General features: G+C 33.4%; 1 protein-coding gene across 3 annotated transcripts; it reads right to left on the bottom strand.

Annotated features, from left to right (window-relative positions):
* Positions 1-5,237: 5,237 nt before the first annotated feature.
* LOC114459802 (nuclear RNA export factor 1-like) lies at positions 5,238-9,842 on the bottom strand. 3 transcript variants are annotated; one of them, XR_003673468.1, is made up of 9 exons: positions 9,315-9,842; positions 8,218-8,286; positions 8,004-8,060; positions 7,425-7,540; positions 7,300-7,342; positions 7,153-7,218; positions 5,540-5,715; positions 5,398-5,458; positions 5,238-5,322 (listed from the first exon to the last, which is right to left on the bottom strand). XR_003673468.1 is itself a non-coding variant. In XM_028441953.1 (6 exons), the coding sequence occupies exons 3-6, from the start codon at positions 7,207-7,209 to the stop codon at positions 5,284-5,286; spliced, it is 333 nt and encodes a 110-aa protein (XP_028297754.1). In that variant the 5' UTR covers positions 7,210-7,218; positions 7,300-7,342; positions 7,425-7,641; the 3' UTR covers positions 5,238-5,283. The 3 variants fall into 3 exon arrangements, 1 of the variants encoding a protein (XP_028297754.1); XR_003673469.1 differs by lacking the exon at positions 8,004-8,060 and having other exon boundaries at positions 9,315-9,840; XM_028441953.1 differs by lacking the exons at positions 8,004-8,060; positions 8,218-8,286; positions 9,315-9,842 and having other exon boundaries at positions 7,425-7,641.
* Between the last annotated feature and the right edge of the window lie 8,968 nt (positions 9,843-18,810).

Below are 18,810 nucleotides of genomic sequence, written 5' to 3'. Positions count from 1 at the left end.
ATCAGAATCAGAATCAGAATCAGAATCAGAAATGTTTTATTTGCCATGTACAGTTTTGAGGACAGTACAAGGAATTTGACTTGGTGGTTGGTGCACAAAACAAGCTACAAAAAGAAATAAAAGAAATAAAAACAAAAACAACAAAGAACAACCCAGCAACAATAATAATAATAATAATGATAAATATAAAGGATGAGGGATAAATAAAGGATAGATAGAGAATAAAGGATAAATAGGATAAATATAAATATAAATATATATATACAGTGCAGCAGATATCAAGCTGGTGGAGGTGGTGATCGGGTGGGGGGGGGGGGGGGGTTCAGTGGGTGACTTGGGGTGTGTTCATGTGGATGGTGGCAGAGGGAAAGAAGCTGTTTTTGTGTCTGGAGGTTCTGGTCCTGATGGACCGAAACCTCCTACCAGAAGGGAGAGATTGAAACAGTTTATGACCGGGGTGGGAGGGGTCGGCCACAATCTTTCCTGCACGCCTCAAAATCCTGGAGGCGTACAGGTCCTGGAGGGAGGGCAGATTGCAGCCGATGACCTTCTCTGCAGAGTGGATGATACGCTGCAGTCTGGCCTTGTCCTTGGCCGTAGCTGCAGCGTACCAGATGGTGATGGAGGAGCAGAGGATGGACTGGATGATGGAGCTGTAGAAGTTCACCATCATCTTTGTTGGCAGACTGAACTTCTTCAGCTGCCGCAAAAAGTACATCCTCTGCTGAGCTTTTTTGATAAGGGAGCTGATGTTCAGCTCCCACTTGAGGTCCTGAGTGATGATGGTCCCCAGGAAGCAGAAGTACTCTACAGAGCTCACTGTAGAGTCTCCCAGGGTGAGGGGGGTGAGGGGGGCTGGGTTCTTCCTGAAGTCTGCTATCATCTCCACTGTCTTTAAAGCATTGAGCTCCAGGTTGTTCTGGCTGCACCAGGACACCAGCCGGTCTGTCTCCCACCTGTAGTCGGACTCGTCTCCATCAGCGATGAGACCGATGATGGTCGTGTCGTCTGCAAACTTCAGGAGTTTGACCGACTGGTGAGAGGAGGTGCAGCTGTTGGTGTACAGGGAGAAGAGCAGAGGAGAAAGAACACAGCCCTGAGGAGATCCAGTGCTGATGGTCCGGGGAGCAGAGATGGTTTTTCCCAGCTTCACGTGCTGCTTCCTGTCAGACAGGAAGTCTGTGATCCACCTGCAGGTGGAGTCTGGCACGTTCAGCTGGGAAAGCTTGTCCTGAAGGAGAGCTGGGATTATTGTATTAAAAGCAGAGCTGAAGTCCACAAACAGGATCCTGGCGTAGGAGCCTGGGGAGTCCAGGTGCTGGAGGATGAAGTGGAGAGCCAGGTTTACAGCATCGTCTACTGACCTGTTGGATCTATAGGCAAACTGCAGGGGGTCCAGGTGGGGGTCGGTGATGTCCTTGATGTGGGAGAGCATGAGGCGTTCAAAGGACTTCATGACCACAGATGTCAGAGCGATGGGTCTGTAGTCATTAAGTCCTGTGATCCTCAGCTTTTTAGGGACAGGAACGATGGTGGAGGCCTTAAAACAGGCTGGTACGGTGCATGTCTCCAGTGAGGTGTTAAAAATGTCTGTGAACACTGGAGACAGCTGATCAGCACAGTGCTTTTGACTTCCTTATTTTCTTTCTTTTAAAGAAAAACATTTTCTTTTGCTGGGCTGTCTAGTTGTGTGGGGCAGGGCCTTAAAGGGGCGGAGCACCATCAGGTGGGGTTGGATCAGCTGCGTAATGGGCAGAGGACATCACCTCAGAGCAGCAGGGCGCACAGCGCGAGCAGAGCCATCCAGCTGACATTAGAGTGCAGTGTATGAGAGAGGAGCAGAGACGGTATGTTCATCATTGGTTAATGTACGTTAAGGATCAAATACTCTGGGTAGGCGTGACTTTGACAGACAGGTCAGCGCGTGTTGGACAGGTGCGCGTGCACAATGCACTAACTGTGCATCAGATGGAATGGTCTGATCAGTGAGACGTCATCCTTTCTTAGTAGAATATTTGATTTGAGTAGTGTTTAAGTTAATAAAAGGACTATGTGGTTAAATAACTAAAGTAAAATGATTAAAAGTAAGTCTTTAGTTAAAGATAAAGAAAAAGTTCCAGGTGATGTCATAAGTTGAAAATTATTATAGTTGGTTTAAAGTGATTGATATTAATACTTAACACTTAGTAAAATGTGTTTATAATTTAATTAATAAATTAACAATGAATAAGTAAGTAAATACATTAAATAAATAAATGCAATGCAATTGAGAAAACAAGTGTTTCCAAGTTTAAATAAATTTCAAACTAAGGATTTATAATAACTATTTATAAATTAAGTACATTTTAGGTTTGATTTTTAGTTGTGTATTGGTTTATTAGGTGAGTATAATTTGAGCATACTGTTTAATATTACAAAAGCATTTAGTTTAAATCAGGAAAATGGATCAAGTTAACTAAAAATAACAGTAAATTTAGATTATTTAATTTCAATGTAGAGATAAAAGCCCAGCATGAGAAAATTGTTAATTATGCTTTGATTGTAACTTTCCCTCTTCTTCCTTTGTCCAGGTTAACAACCTGTTTGACCTGCTGAACCAATGGACAGTTAAAATAAACTCTCAACCAAGCACAGAGTTGTTCTCAGCGTCCTCTGTCTTCCTCTCTGGTCCTTCAAGTTGGGCCGTGGTGTTACAAACACATACAGACTGGACAGACACACAAATAATAAAGTAAAATAAAATAAAGTCATTTTAAAATGATGAAAAAAAACTTAAATCCTAGTTTAAGGAATTAAAACTCTTCATTACAATCATACGGATTACAATTAGATAATGAATTGATCCATTTAGATGAACTTTTCCACAGCATTGTATTTTTTATCACCATGACAACTGATGAATTACTGTTTTAAAAAATATAACAATTACAATCAGACGCAGGAGATACTTTTACTTTCTGACCTTTTGTTAAACCATCAGGAAACATCCACTAATAAACACAATGACATCACAAACGCACAAAAAGGAAAACAAAATGCATACAATTATGAGAAAAGACATAAAACAACAAAAACATAGGACAAAAAAAATAACTTCAAAAAAGCATGAAAGACAACACAAATACACAATATCTAAACACAATACATAAAGTTACAACAAAAATTACTCTAAAAATATGACAACTAAATAACACCAAATTGTAAATAAATAATGCAAATATTATTTACTTACTTTATTCAGAATTATCCTCAAATTTGCAAGTAAAATTACAATAATATAACGCAAGTATTACGATTATGGCATAAATATAATGGTAATTGTAATATTAAAAAATCTGTTGCTGTTGTATTTCTAATCAAATTGTAATTGTGTTCAGATAATTGACATTGTAATTGTCATGAAAATTCTACAAAAATTGTCAATTACAATTGAACGCAAAACTGGGGAACCATGTTACAGTTCTATGTACAGTTCTACACATCTGTAATTAACAATTATTCAAATATATTTAATATCACAAAAAATGTTGGTCACTGTAATTGTAAATTAATTGTAATTGAAAACGTAATTGTAACTGAAAAATGTAATTGAGCCCAACCCTGGATCAGGGGTTCTGAACTGGTCTCACCCTGGGACCCACATATTACCACAGTCAGTTAGTTTTTCAAAAATAGCAGCTGAAAACACACATATATATAGAACATTTTTAAATATAAATCTATATCATGTGCAACATACATTTCACAGAATGTCTGTCAAAAAATGTTTCTTTCAAATTAAGAGACAAGTCAACATGAGAGACATTAGGTATTTATTTATTTTTGACTAGCTGTCTGCGACCCAACCAGTACAGGTTCAAGACCCACTTTGAGCTCCGGACCCACGAGTTGAGAATAGCGGACGTAGATTATCCAGTGTTTACCAGTTATATAAATAAAGAGAATTTTCAAGCCTTTTTCTTTATCTACAAACCTTTTCAAAATAAAATAGTACTATGCTGACTTTGTGATAAATAGTAAATAACACCGTTTAAATAAATCCAGTGATGTTTGGTTGAACCTGAGGAATTATTTACATTTTATTTTTTATTGACAGATATTTTAACTTATTTTGAAAAACAGGTTTTGCCGCTGGGTGGCGCTGCTTTATATACTTGGGTTGGATGGACACGCCTCCGTTTCTTCTTCTCCGCTTTTCTCCTAGTTTGGAGCAAACATTCCTTTACACAAGTGGTCGTGATGACGTAGACAGCCTTCATCATCATCGTCATCATCATCATCATCATCATCACTGTCCGTCTCACTCAGCTTCACTTCCCTCCATAATATTTCTTCTTCTTCTTCTAGTTTAACGGTAGTCATCATCCAGCTCTGTCCGTCCTCCATTTCACTGCTTTGTTCCTGACTCTAGCTGGTTGCCAGATACAACCGACGATTCCCCGCATGAAATATGTTGAATATCCACAGAAATGCCCCAAAAACCATCCGTTCATCATCCAAATAAAACATAAATATCACCTTTAATCAACGTTAAACTGTTTAATCACTAAGTTAGTTATTTTATAATCTCACAATCAGCAGGAAAATAGTCAACCTGGCAACCACTCAACTTTTGCGCTGACGTCACAACCAACTTTTTATAAACTTTATGACAAACCAGTCAGAATAAATGTGTTTAATGGTGATTTAAGAGTGAATAAAGTAGTTACAGCCTGAATGATTTGGTCTGTGGATGATTTAATGGATTTCAGAAGAAATTTGTTGAGTATAAATTAATTTATGATTAAATTATGATGGTTTGTTCTCTGAAACTATAGAAAAAAATCTAATTAATAAATATTTAATGAGCAGTGAAAGTAAAGTCACTGTAGATCACATTAAATCCACAGTTGCTTTTACTTTTTTTGAAAAAAATGTTTATTAAAAAAGAGAAATAAATTATTTAAGCAGACATTGAACCATAATGTTTTTGTTCTTCCTTTGAAAATAAATTATATTTTAAAAGTTATTAACTCTGATTTTAGTGAAAATATTCGGAAAAACGGTTTTAAAAAATTAATTCGGAAAACGGATTTCAATTTTTTAAAAATCGGAAAAAGAATTAAAAAACAACAATAATTCGGGAAAAAAAATTATTTGGAAAACTGATTTTTTTTTTTTTTTTACTGACTACAATGCTCCATCGTAATCTATCAAAAACACTCACTACCAACAGAATTCAGGTCAAATATCTGATCAAACGCTTCACTTTGACTTTATTTAATACAAAAATACAAAGACGTTTTACTTTAGGAACGACACGTCTGGGATCTTTCCCACCGTCTGAAACAGAAACAGTTGCTACTTTAGACATCAGCACATTTAAACCATGACGTAGATTGTTTAGAGTCGTGTCACCTTTAACTGAGTGAAGATATGTGCTGCTTTGTTCAAGTCCCACTTGTTGTCCTGCAAACACCTGCAACACACAGACAGTGTTTACCAGTGAGCTGTGACATTCATCCTAGTCTGGTAGACGTCATTAGGAGAGGACACCTACTTCAGGGACCATTCCAGGTTCATGTCTGACTTCAGGGAGAAGGTGCTGAGCATCTCCTGCTGTGGGGCAGTGAGGGTGGGCACTGGGCTGGAGGAAGGGGGCGGGGCACAAAAGCTCTGCTGATCTGCTCCGTTGTAGCCATTCTGATGAAGAGCTGGTCGTTGATGATGCACAAACTGTTCAAGTATGAACGAGGACCACAGGGTTCAAAGGTTAGAGACTTTCTATGGTGTTAATATTACAGTAATATAGGTCACACCAAGGCTGTGTCCCTATAGTCCCTCCTATCTCCTTTCCTATACACTGTCCTTTAACACCTGGAAGTGTTTAAGTGGTGGTTGTGATAAAAGAGCGTTTTCTGAGGAAAGGAGGCGTGGCCGTAGGATTATTACATCACCTAGTGGAAGTGTGTCTGATCGTCAAAACAAACGTGATCACCTTTTCCTAACTCCTCTCCTAACACCTTTCCTTAACTCTATGACATCTTCCACAGGGTTAAGGAAAAGTGGATAGGAAAGGAGATAGGAGGGACTATTCAGACACAGCCTAAGCCTTAGTTCATCTTTAGTTTGACTGTGAGCAGGGTTTGGGGTCAATTACATTATTCAGTTACAATTACATCTTCAATTACTCATGTTCAATCATGATGACAGTTACATTTTATCCAATCACAATTATTTTTTTGTCCTCTGAAAGTCAGTTACAATTACATTCTCAATTACTAAAGTCCAATTACAATTAATCACAATTACTGATCCTGAAATAAATAACCTAATAAAAGTTTACACTAATACACTAAATATCTATCATATCATTTATTTCCTATATATTACAAAGAAGCTTCCTAATCAATGAAAATATAGGTTTTAATATTTTTAAAATGATAAAATGTATGAAAGTTTGATATGAAACATATTGTTAACTACATATGTATAGAGCTGTACATATAGAACTGTAACATGGTTTACCAGTTTAGCCTTAAATTATAATTGACAATTTTTATAGAATTTTCATGGCAATTACAATTAAATAGTCAATTATCTGAACTCAATTACAATCTAATTACAATTATGACAGCAACAGATTTTTTAAAATTACAATTATAATTATGCTATAATTGTAATTAATGATCAATTAAGCAATTATAATTATATTGTTGCTACAATACAAACAGATGTTGGTTTGATATATTTGTTAAAGTTGTTCGTTATTATTATAATTATTATTATTATTGATATGAGAAATAAATATGGTAATAACTGGAATATTTTGAGATTATATTATTTAATATTTACTACCACACAAAAGTAATAAAAAGTGGTATCGTTGAGTACCGATACTGATTTACGAGTAATGAGTATCGGTTTAAATGTGAAAGGTGCCCATCCCTAGTAATCTCTACAATAACAATAGTTGTTGTGTAAAAGCATTAATGTTTATCATTTTATTTTATGGACAAATAAATATACATTAGGTAAATATAGGAATACACAGAAAACACATGTTATGAAACAGTATTTACTGTTTGTTCATTCCAGTCATACTAGTGGAGGCAAGCATTATCTGAAGCTACAGCTGATAATGAGCACTTTGGTTTTACGTGTGTAACCTACCCAGAATCCACTGCTGGAACTATGATGAAAACCTTGTAGATTCTTTAGATTTATCATCTACAACAACTGAAAAAGCCAGGAAAGCGTTAGTGAGAATAGATGAGTTGCAGTGGATCTTCTTATAACCATGACGACTAAGATACTGACCTTCTTTGAAGACTCCGCCCACTGTGAATGACAGCAGCGTATTCTGTGAAAACAAAGCAGTTTGGCTGAGAGTGAACAACATAAATGATGTAACTCAGTGTGTGACAGATCAGACGTGAACTCACTGTGTAGGCGTTTACGTCCACGGTGAAAGAGATGATGTCATGCTGGGTTTATGGCAGCTCGTTGAGGAACGTCACCACATTCAGTCGTGTGTGCTTCAGCAGATGGAAACGCATCACTAGGGCAGTTAAAAAACAAGACAAACATCAGGTGGGCTCCATCATTACTAGGGTTGGGTATCGGTTACTACTCGCTACTTTTTCAACACTTCTGGTGCTTAATCATTATTTTAAACTAACTTCAAAATATCAAAATGCCCTTTTATTTCCAGAGTCAAATTTAACACATTTAACTAAACAAATAAACTTATTAGATAAACTTCACATCAGCGTTTCCCACACATTCATTTATTTATGGAGGATAATGTCACGCACCTTCTTTCAGGCCGTGTTTTGTGTATGTGCTACGGTTAGAAATGAGGTCATTGATCAACGATCTGAGCAGCGACAACAACGTCATGTGTATCAAGTAATGTGTGACACCGACATCTTTGTTCTTATCACCACCAATCACTGATGTCATTTCCTACTTATTGTTAGAAACGCTGTGAAGCGACATAGGGAAAAGTGTTAGAAACTCACTGTTGCAAAAAGCGCTGAATGTAGACGTTTAGCGTCATCAGAGCCAAAGCAGCTTCTCTGTGTGATCACATGGTCAACATTTAGCAGGAGAAATGAGACGTTCATTACAGAAAAGAAAAGGCTTGAATCTAAAAATATAGTGGCTTCTATATTCTTGTACTTTGACAAGTGACGTTTTGAACACAACAGACAATTCAGCATCACACTGACTAACCTTACAAGGTGGGAGAGTGGTGGGTGTGTCCACATCAAAGCCAATGGGTGGGGGGAGGTCATTTCCATCCTGATGAGGGACAATACACAGTTTAGTACAAGTTGGAAAACATCAGTTCATCTGGTGAATATCTGGTGTTATATGAAACATAACATTCTCCTTAAAAACCACTGGAACAAAACACAAACTAAACTCAAGGAACCAGAACAAATCTAATCTGTGACCTCTGAACTAATCTGGTTGGTCCATGTGGATAAAAACAAAGTCAATAAATATATAGTGACTGGTACATCGTACTCAGGTCCAAAGCTGTAGAACTCATTACCACAGAACTTAAAACCATGTCTGAGTTTAAAATGTTCACTTCTAGGGTTTAGTCTGAAAACAAACCAAAGTAAATAACACTGAGTCTGTGTGAATGTACGTGTGATGGTGTGTGTATGTGTGTGTGATTGATAAAGTTTTATACAAATGTTGTATTCATGTGTAAAAAGGCCCAACCAGGGACATGAGCTGTGAATTAGCATTAGCTAGAAGCTCTTTATGCATCACATCAGCTGTAAATCTTTATTGTAACTATGTTGATTACATCGTCCCTAAAAATAAAGAAATAAATATTTGGGGGAATAAAACTACTTAATTATTTGATGATTTTACATCTTGTAAACAACTACAATAAACTGTACTTATAGCTGCTAGATGTGATCTTTTATTTATTTATTTTTTTAATCAGATAAAGACATACTGTAGACCTCAGATTAATATACTCTAAATGTAAAAGGTTGAAATTGTTGCTTTAAAGTTAATTTCATTCATATCAGGATTTCTGAGTGGCTCGACTCCACAAACTTTCAAGCTGCAATTTCAACTTTTGTTATTATTTTGTCGTGCAATTGATGTTTGAGTTATAGATCTATGGAGGCCTACACCATGTCTTTGATCTGATAGATAATTATTGTTCACAGCAGCTTTAACACAACTGATAATTGACTAAAAGCCTTTAAACACTAAGGTCCTCTAGTATCAACACTATGGTGGTAGAAATGAAGAGTGAGTGACCATAAACTGCTGATGAATGAATGAGTGAGTAGACCTACCAACTTCAGAAGCTGAGGAACCTTCTGGCACACAGCACTGGTATGTAAACTAAATAGAAAAGCAGAAGAATTAGTGTGAGAATTCAAAGTTGACACAATAAGCTGTAAAACTCAGTAAGACCTGCTGCTCCACTAACACATTCATTTTGTTCACTGCAACACTGTGTAGAACAGCTGGGAGATCACATCTGCATTTAGAAACATCTGTTTCAATATGACCAGCACCAGGAAGGATTTCAGCTTCCTTATTGTTGAGTATACGCTAACATACATGTCTGACCATGTCCCACGTTCACCTGAACGCCCACCCTGGAGTGTACTTACCAGCAGGTAAACTCACCCTCTACACACAGATTAGACGTGGCAAAGCAACACATACACAAACACGGTCGACCAGTTTGAGCTGAAAACTGCCAAACAAATGGTTTTTTCTAGAGAGAGAAGTGATACGCTGCTGGGAGAGAGGTGGTTACCACCAGTCTGGTCTTAACTCCTCCCACTCTGGTCAATATGCAGGACAACCAACGAGTCACCGTCACTCAAGAACATGAAATATGTTGAATATCCACAGAAACGCCCCAAAAACCATCCGTTCATCATACAAATAAAACATAAATATTACCTTTAACCAACATTAAACTGTTTGATCACTAAGTTAGTTATTTCATAATCTCACAATAAGCGGGAAAATACTCAACCTGGCAACCACTCAATTTTTGTGTGGACGTCCAAACGACTTTTTATAAACTTAATTGACAAACAAGTCAAAATAAATGTGTTTAATGGTGATTTAAGAGTGAATAAAGTAGTTACAGCCTGAAGGATTTGGTCTGTGGATGATTTGATAGATTCCAAATTTGGAAATTTGTCGAGTTAATTAATTTATGATTGGTTTGTTCTCAGAAACAATAGATATTGGAGATAAATAATGTATGAGCAGTGAAAGTAAAGTCACTGTAGATCACATTAAATCAACAGTATCGTTTTCCTTTGTTAAAAAATATATTATTATTATTATTATTATTATTATTATTATTATTATTATTATTATTATTTATTTCATTTATTTAAATTTTTTAAAGGAAAATAAATTATTTAAGCAGGCATTGAACTATAATGTTTTTCTTCTTCCTTAGATAATAAATTATATTTTAAAAGGTATTAACTCTGATTTTAGTGAAAATGTTTTGATGAGATCAAGAAAGTCATTTTAAACTGTTAAATAATATCTACACACAATGATTTCTTACATCAAATGTTTATTAGATTAGATCCTTTATTCGTCCCACAAGAGGAAATTTACTTTTCAGTTTCATCTCCATCCAAGAAACATGAAAACACAATGACATATAACATGGAGGACAGGAGGTATATTTATATTTATAGTAAGACAGTTGAGCTTTGTTTTGTTTTTGTTTACATGTAAGCACACAAATATGTTACACATTTCATTACAGAATTATATTCTGGGTCTGAATTCTGGTTTTCAGCTTAAGTTTGGTTTAAAATGTAAGGAAAAAAGTAAAGTTTTAATTATCTTTTTACCTTGTAAATTTAGATATTTAAAGCTGTTTTCACATTTTCTAAATTATATTCATAAACAACTTAACTTTTGTCTGCTCTAAACCTTTTATTAAAATCTTTCAAATTATTGGAATTTTCTCTTTTGAGTGACATCAGAATTGTTTTATCAAGTAGATCATGATTAATAATAACACTACTTAATTTGAGCATCTTTAATCTCTCATTATTTAAGTTACAAGAGGGTGCTGAACATTTTAAGATACATTTTGGATTACAGCAGTTCATATTATGGAACTGCAGCAAAAATGAAGCAGAAAGCAGCTGATTTTATCATGAATTTACAACATTAAACAATGCGTCGAATACATTTTTTGTAGTCAACATTCTCAGTTATGTTAATGATTTTTGCATTATTGTTTATGTTACACACATTGTGGTTGGTGCTAATCTAAACACTCTATAATTAATTCTATTTTTATTTTTTTTAATTTATTCCAGCAAAATAAATCACGTTTAAAAGAATATTCTATAATTCCACATTGTTGGATGAAATTACATTAATATAATTGAACTTTATGGTTAACGCTGTGTTGCTATGTTAATCCAGTAACGTAAGCATATCCTCATCTGTTATCTGCTAATGATGCCTTAGTCAATTAGTTTAGTGGGGGATAATCCACTAACATGCTTTAATGCACACATTACACTGATAATAATAATAATAATAATAATAATAATAATAATAATAATAATAATAATAATAATAATAATAATAATAATAATAATAATATCCAATATGATTATTTAAACGTCTTACCATTCAAAGCTCTAACTCCATTGGCTACAATAGTAAACTGATCACTTCCTGGAACTATTGAGGCTCCATGAGCCGCCATTGCTGTAAAAAAACAACGATCCATTGTAGTGAACGGAGTTGTCACTATTCTCTCTCTAAACGGCTCTGGACAGTTTGTGTACTATTTAAAATGTTGAAACTGTTATTTGAAAAATAATTATAAATGTATGTTTGAGTGAATTCTGATTTATTTATGTTTGGTTTTTGATTGTCAATGTTGTGTATTGTGTTTTTATCATTTTTTATTATAAAAAATTGAAAACATTACAAAACAGTCACATATTTACATGTGTACTATTAAAATATTTAATTAACATTGTATAGTCAGTTTACATTTAAATATCACTTCCCAGCAGCTCTGTCGTAAACAATCCGAGTGAAGGAAGTGACGTTGTCAACGTGCATGTGTTAAAAAGGATCTGAAAGGATCAGTCCTGTTAAAGGATTAAACACACTAATTTTAATGCTTTATTAAGAAACAAGTATTTTAATATTCATATACAAACACCACACCGGTGTAGATCTTTCAAAATAAAATCAATACATTTTTAAGTTCAATTTTAAAAGCAATAAAAAATTGGGATTTTTTTTTTATAAAATCTAAATTTTTTGTATCAAATGTTTTCCAAATATCATCAAATTGCTACATATAAATTCCACATCCTTGTCCTTCAAAATAAAAGCAAATGTAACCAAATGCTAATCAAAGCCAGGTATCACAGTGTGTGTGAGCAGCCAATCATCAACTCTTTCCTAAAACCTCTTCACCACAGAACAGGAAAAAAAGACGTGTTGTTGACTTTCATTATTAGTTTGACTAAACATGGAGCTGTAATCATCCATATTAAACCTAATCATTAAAATATATTTACATGGATAAACATCATTCATTGTTTTAAAATTAATCTATTTCATTTTAGGAAATAAAGGAAATGATAAATATTTGTCTTAATTTTGATAATATCTGTTTTCTAATAGTTTGAAGATAATATTTGTCTCTTTACTTGAAGATGAAAACATTGTTTAATAAATAACAGTGTCTAAAAACAATAACTACCAATGAACAGTTTATTGATCTTTGTGGATACTGATGAATACTGTAATATTCCTTTAATGAAATGAATCAAGGCAATAGGAATAGCCCTGACTACTAATGAATGTTGTTTCTGAGAACATTTATCTTTAAAATCACAATGATTGTAAATATTACCATTGTCATCCATTAAATGTATTATTGTCCCTTTTCAATCCAATCTTTAAAGAATAAAGTTTTCCTCTTGTATAAAATACAGCTGTTATTCCAGATTGTAGCTTTATGTGGACTGAAGTGGTGCTTCTAAAGCATTTTATAATATAATAACACCTGCATATGATCATGTGATCACTTAAAGGATGAAAATCACATGTTAGAAGAAAGTGATTGGTCCAACCCTTTGACAAAGATAAGCAGGTATAATGTAAAGCATAAATCATTTTCATGTTTAACTAAAGATTGTAAACATCTTCATGTGATTTCACCGTTTATTGTCTCACAGTCAATGACATTCATAACGTCCTCTTCTACTGACTTTATTATATCACTTTTTATTATAACATGAAATTATTAATAATTACATTATTTTTTAAATACATATTTCTGGAGCAGGTAGATTCATCTGGAAATACCTTCAGTTTTTATTAACAATATTATACCAAATATTTTATCTCATTTTTGACTGAAATATTAGGTATTAAAGTGTGTGTTATTATGATTAATCCAAATTTCACATTTTCTAAATATTTAAATATAGTCCTGAGCCTCTGAGAAAGTGGACTCTGCTTTTAGGACATTTGGAATTTGGACACAAATAAAAATAAATATATAATGTTGTGTCATCTGCTATTTATGAGATTATTAAATAATTACCCACAACATTTAATGGGTTAATATCATCATCATATTTAATAAATAAAGCTAATAATTCTACTGCTATGATAAACAACAGAGGATTGACTGGGTTTCCCTGGCCTAAACCTCTGTTTATATTAAATCATTTATTAACACCAGATAGACATAAAACTGCATTTGTAATTCCATATTATAGCATTGCAATAATTCATTATTAATATTTTTTTTTTTACCAAATCCAAAATAATGCAGTGATAAAAGTAAAATAAATTATCTCCATTATCTTCTATTAAATGTACATAATCTAATAAATCTAATACAAGTCTGATATTATTATGAATTAATCTATTTTGCAGAAAGCAGATTGTGTTTATTCTGATGTAGCAGACACATGTTAAATAGTTTTTAAATATTTTCAACTCATTTAGAGAATGTGAAAACAGCTTTTAATATCTACTTTTGTCAATGAAAAATTTAGTTTTACAAAAATAAAAAATAAAACTTTACTTTTTTCCTTAAATTTTGAAACAAACTTAATCTGAAAACCAGAATTCAGACCCAGAATATAATTCTGTAATGAAATGTGTAACATATTTGTGTGCTTACATGTAAACAAAAACAAAACAAAGCTCAACTGTCTCACTATAAATATAAATATACCTCCTGTCCTCCATGTTATATGTCATTGTGTTTTCATGTTTCTTGGACGGGAATGAAAATGAAAAGTAAATTTCCTCTTGTGGGACGAATAATGGATCTAATCTAATAAACATTTGATGTAAGAAATCATTACATGTGTAGATATTATTTAACAATTTGAAATGACTTTCTTTAGCTTTCAGCAAACACATATATTATATCATTACAATAATATATTATAGTTTTACTTAAATCTGAGATGACAACTTGTAAAAAACAATTTGTTTTCCTTTTTTAAAAAAAGTATATATATATATATATATATATACTTTTTAAAAAAAGTTTAAATTCATATATATATATATATATAAATAAGGTAAAATGAACAGTAGATTTAATGTGCTGTACAGTGACTTTACTCTCACTGCTTGTACAATATTTATTCATTAGATCTTTTTCTATTGTTTCAGAGAACAAACCAATAATAATTTAATCATAAATTATAATTTACTCAACAAATTTCTTCTGAATTTAATTGATTAATTGAACTACTTTATTCACTCTTAAATCACCATTAAACACATTTATTCTGACTGGTTTGTCAATATAGTTTATAAAAAAAAGTTGGTTGTGACGTCACCGCAACAGTTGAGTGGTTGCCAGGTTGAGTATTTTCCCGTTGATTGTGAGATTATAAAATAACTAACTTAGTGATCAAACAGTTTAACGTTGGTTAAAGGTGATATTTATGTTTTATTTGGATGATAAACGGATGGTTTTTAGGGCGTTTCTGTGGATATTCAACATATTTCATGCGGGGAATCGTCAGTTGTATCTGGCAACCAGCTAGAGTCAGGAACAAAGCAGTGAAATGGAGGACGGACAGAGCTGGATGATGACTACCGTTAAACTAGAAGAAGAAGAAATATTATGGAGGGAAGTGAAGCTGAGTCTGAGTAAGACGGACAGTGATGATGATGATGATGATGAAGGCTGCAGGAGGAAAGCTGTGCTGGAGGAGCTTCGTCATCCCGACCATGTGTGGGACGGAATGTTTGCTCCAAAGATGGAGAAAAGCGGAGAAGAAGAAACGGAGGAGTTTTCAGATGTGTGCTCTGTGAAGGAAGAGGTTAGAACACTCCGTGTGTTTCCATTCATTCACTCACTCACTCACCACATTCATCCGCTGTTACACACACACTGGAGACTAGTTTAACTGGTGACCCACTTCATTCACACTCACATTTCTCTATCAATATGTGACGATGTAAAGGTGGAACAACCTGTGTGTACTCAGTGGAACACAGAGAACAAACTACAGAAAAACACACTTTATGTTAATGAGCTAAGGAGTGGGCAGGGACCGTCTACAAAGTCACACCCCCAAAGGAAGCGTCAACAATAACACCAATAACCCTGTGGACAGTCTTTATTAGGGCTCTCTATTTACTACAGCAAATATAGTTAAGAACATACTTTATCTGATTTATGTTTTCATAAATATCCAGTATTAATGTCATTAATTAGTAATAACTTAAAAAAAATAACTGTAGCACCCTGAGAAAAACAGCTTCTAAGTACCTAACAAAAATAATATTTATTCATTTGTATTTTATTTAAAGTTTGTAAATAACCAATACTGTAATTAATAGTCATTTCATCTATTATCCTGTAAACTAGGTTCTCAACTGGTCTCACCCTGTGACCCACATTTTGCCACAGTCATTAAATCATGACCCACTTTTTTTTAGAACTCAACCAACAAAATTTAGTCTTTCAAAAATATCTGTCGACAACACACATGTATAATATTTTTAAAAATATAAATCTATATATTTTCCTGTGCAACATGCATTTCACAGCATGCCTATCAAAAGAAAAGTTTCTTTCAAAATAAAAGACAAGTCCATCATGAGGCATTAACTTAAGTATTTATTTATTTTGACCAGCTGTTCACGACCCACTTTTGTGTCCTGACCCAGGGTTTGCCCCAGAAAACTTGCTAAGTCTGGGGGTAGTGAAGCCCACTGGTGTTTAAAAAAAATTGTTAAAAGTTGAGAGGAATTGTGAAATAATGATTTATGTGATATTATAAGCCATTTATTAACGATATTTAAACGTAGAGTCTTACAAAAAGGCACAATCTTGAAATGCGGTTTTAAAGAACACAAAAAAAATACAATTAAAATAAATAATATCAATTGTTTTCACTGTAGTTAAATCCTAGTGAATCTTAAAACAAGACATTGCTGATCACATTTCAAAGTAAAATAAATGAACATAAATAAAATCGTGTAAACATGGCCAAGGAGTAAAACCAGGAAACTCAGTGATTGACAGCCTACAACATGAAAAACATGAAAGCTATTAGTTATTTTATCATATATATTTCATTTTAGTCAGTGTACTGTATTTACATTATTTATTGGTTACTTTTGCTTTCTGCATCTCAATGCTAGTGCCATGGTGTAGAGTCTAGGGCTGCAACTAATGACTATTTTAATAGTCGACGAATCATTGATTATTGAAACAATTAATCAACTAATCGGATTATAAATCGTACAATTATTTACTCTATATTGCTGTAATCTTTTATATTTGGCTTGGGTCAAAGTACGATAAATAAAAACAATACATAAGTGAATAAAACAATTCTCAACTTAAAGTGTAAACAGCTTCCTTACAAACACAAATTAAACTGAATAAATCATCACCAGAATGTGATTCATTAATAACATTTATTCATTATAAAAAGCTACAATATCTGCTGACTCATAGAGCTGATATTTTATGAAACGTGTTTGATTATATGGGTCACTCTATTAGTGTTATTGTATATCATTTATTTATTTCTTCATTTATAATAAAATTATTTTAGAAAAAAAATAAAAAGCACATGAAAAGCAAAACTGACTACAATAGTGTTTTTATTGCTGCTGAATCTAGTTTATTTTATATCTGATGATGATTTACATAAAGTTATGGTTGATAAATATCACTGATTTACTATAAATAAACTAGATCAGACTTGATGATTTAATCATATATATATTGAGAGTATACTAATGGGATATTCTGGTGTAATAATCACAATATTTACATTACTGTCTAACAGTGTTGGGAACGTTACTTTAAAAAAGTAATTCGTTATAATTACTCACTACTTGTTCCAAAAAGTAACTGCGTTAGTAACTGAATTATTCTATAATAAAAGTAACTCATTACCAATGAAAGTAACTATTTGCGTTACTGTTAAAAAAAAAAGTTGCTATATATCAAATAATTCAGATTTTTTAGATGTGTGTCGTTGTGAGGTGCTTCATTAAATTTGAGTTGCTTACAATGCGCGCGCGGTCACATGAGTAAAAACACTGGCTCTGATTGGCTACTAGGGCTGTCAAAATTGCTCAAAAATGACGTTTGAATATTCCCTCTTAACTCCACCCCCAATATTCGAATTATTCGAATCTTTTTTTTTTTTTTTTAATTGACAAAAAATATATATATCTGGTTGCGCATGTTCTCAATAACGTGCATTAAGTCAATAACAGGACAAATTAATACAAAGATACATATTAAGTACTTGTTTTTTTTTTTATTCAAGGTAAAACATTTGACAACCTTGAACGTATAATTGCCCGCACCGTCACGCTCTCTACGCATAACCAAATGTAGCAGGCTTCAGAAACATTTTTACAGTATAGAACTGAACGCTCCGAGCGAGCTGCCGTAAACATGGAACTTTTCTACCCACTTTATTAATGAATATATATTCACTGAAGTACAGTAGCCTACACTTTAGTAATATTTCTGTTTAATGTGAAAAAAAATATGACAACAAATAGGGCTGGGCGATATGGCCTTTTATAAATACCGCGATATTTTTAGGCCATGTCACGATACACGATATATATCTCGATATTTTGCATTACCCTTGAATTAACACTTTGATGCACAAAATCACACCAGTATGATGATTCTATATGTCTACATTAAAACATTCTTGATCATACTGCATTAATATATGCCAATTTTAAACTTTCATGCAAAAAAGGGGATATCGCAACTAAGTCAAAGTTGACATAACTGTATTTATTAAACAGTGAGTGGCTCAAACATAAAATTGTCAACAGAAAGTGCACGTTCTGTGCAAAATTGTCACAGAGACATTTCAAAACAAGACATTAGTGCAGGATGCAACTCACATGGCATTTCAAAACACAAAATTAAAGTGCACTTTTTGTACATAATGCCACTACAATATTTTAAAAACAAATAGTGCCCTTTTGTGCATGTTGTCATTAAGATGACATTTCAAAACAACACTAAATTTAAGTGCACCTTTTGTGCATAATGCCACTAAGATATTTAAAAAAAAAAAAAAAAAAAAAGTCCGCGAGTTTAACGGTATGGTCATTTTCAACACCGCACAGACTACAAGCTGCGATATATCGAGTATATTCGATATATCGCCCAGCTCTAACAACAAATAACTTATACCCTGAGGTTCATATAAAATGAAGTGCTATTAAAACTGAAAAAGGCTACTTCCATTCTTGGTGCTTGTATAAAAAAAGGAAACAAAACTG

The sequence above is a fragment of the Gouania willdenowi genome, unplaced genomic scaffold, assembly GCF_900634775.1.
Source record: "Gouania willdenowi unplaced genomic scaffold, fGouWil2.1 scaffold_349_arrow_ctg1, whole genome shotgun sequence".
Classification (NCBI taxonomy): Eukaryota; Metazoa; Chordata; class Actinopteri; order Blenniiformes; family Gobiesocidae; genus Gouania; species Gouania willdenowi.
The sequence above is the reverse complement of the archived record's forward strand: the minus strand, read 5'-3'. Positions and strand labels throughout refer to the sequence as shown.

Coding starts and splice junctions, on each gene's coding strand:
- LOC114459802 (XM_028441953.1), bottom strand. CDS start 7,209: ATGATAAATCTAAAGAATCTACAAGGTTTTCATCATAGTTCCAGCAGT. Junction 5,716..7,152: donor GTTCCAGCAGTGGATTCTGG/GTAGGTTACACA, acceptor ATACTTGAACAG/TTTGTGCATCATCAACGACC. Junction 5,459..5,539: donor AACCTGGAATGGTCCCTGAA/GTAGGTGTCCTC, acceptor TGTGTGTTGCAG/GTGTTTGCAGGACAACAAGT.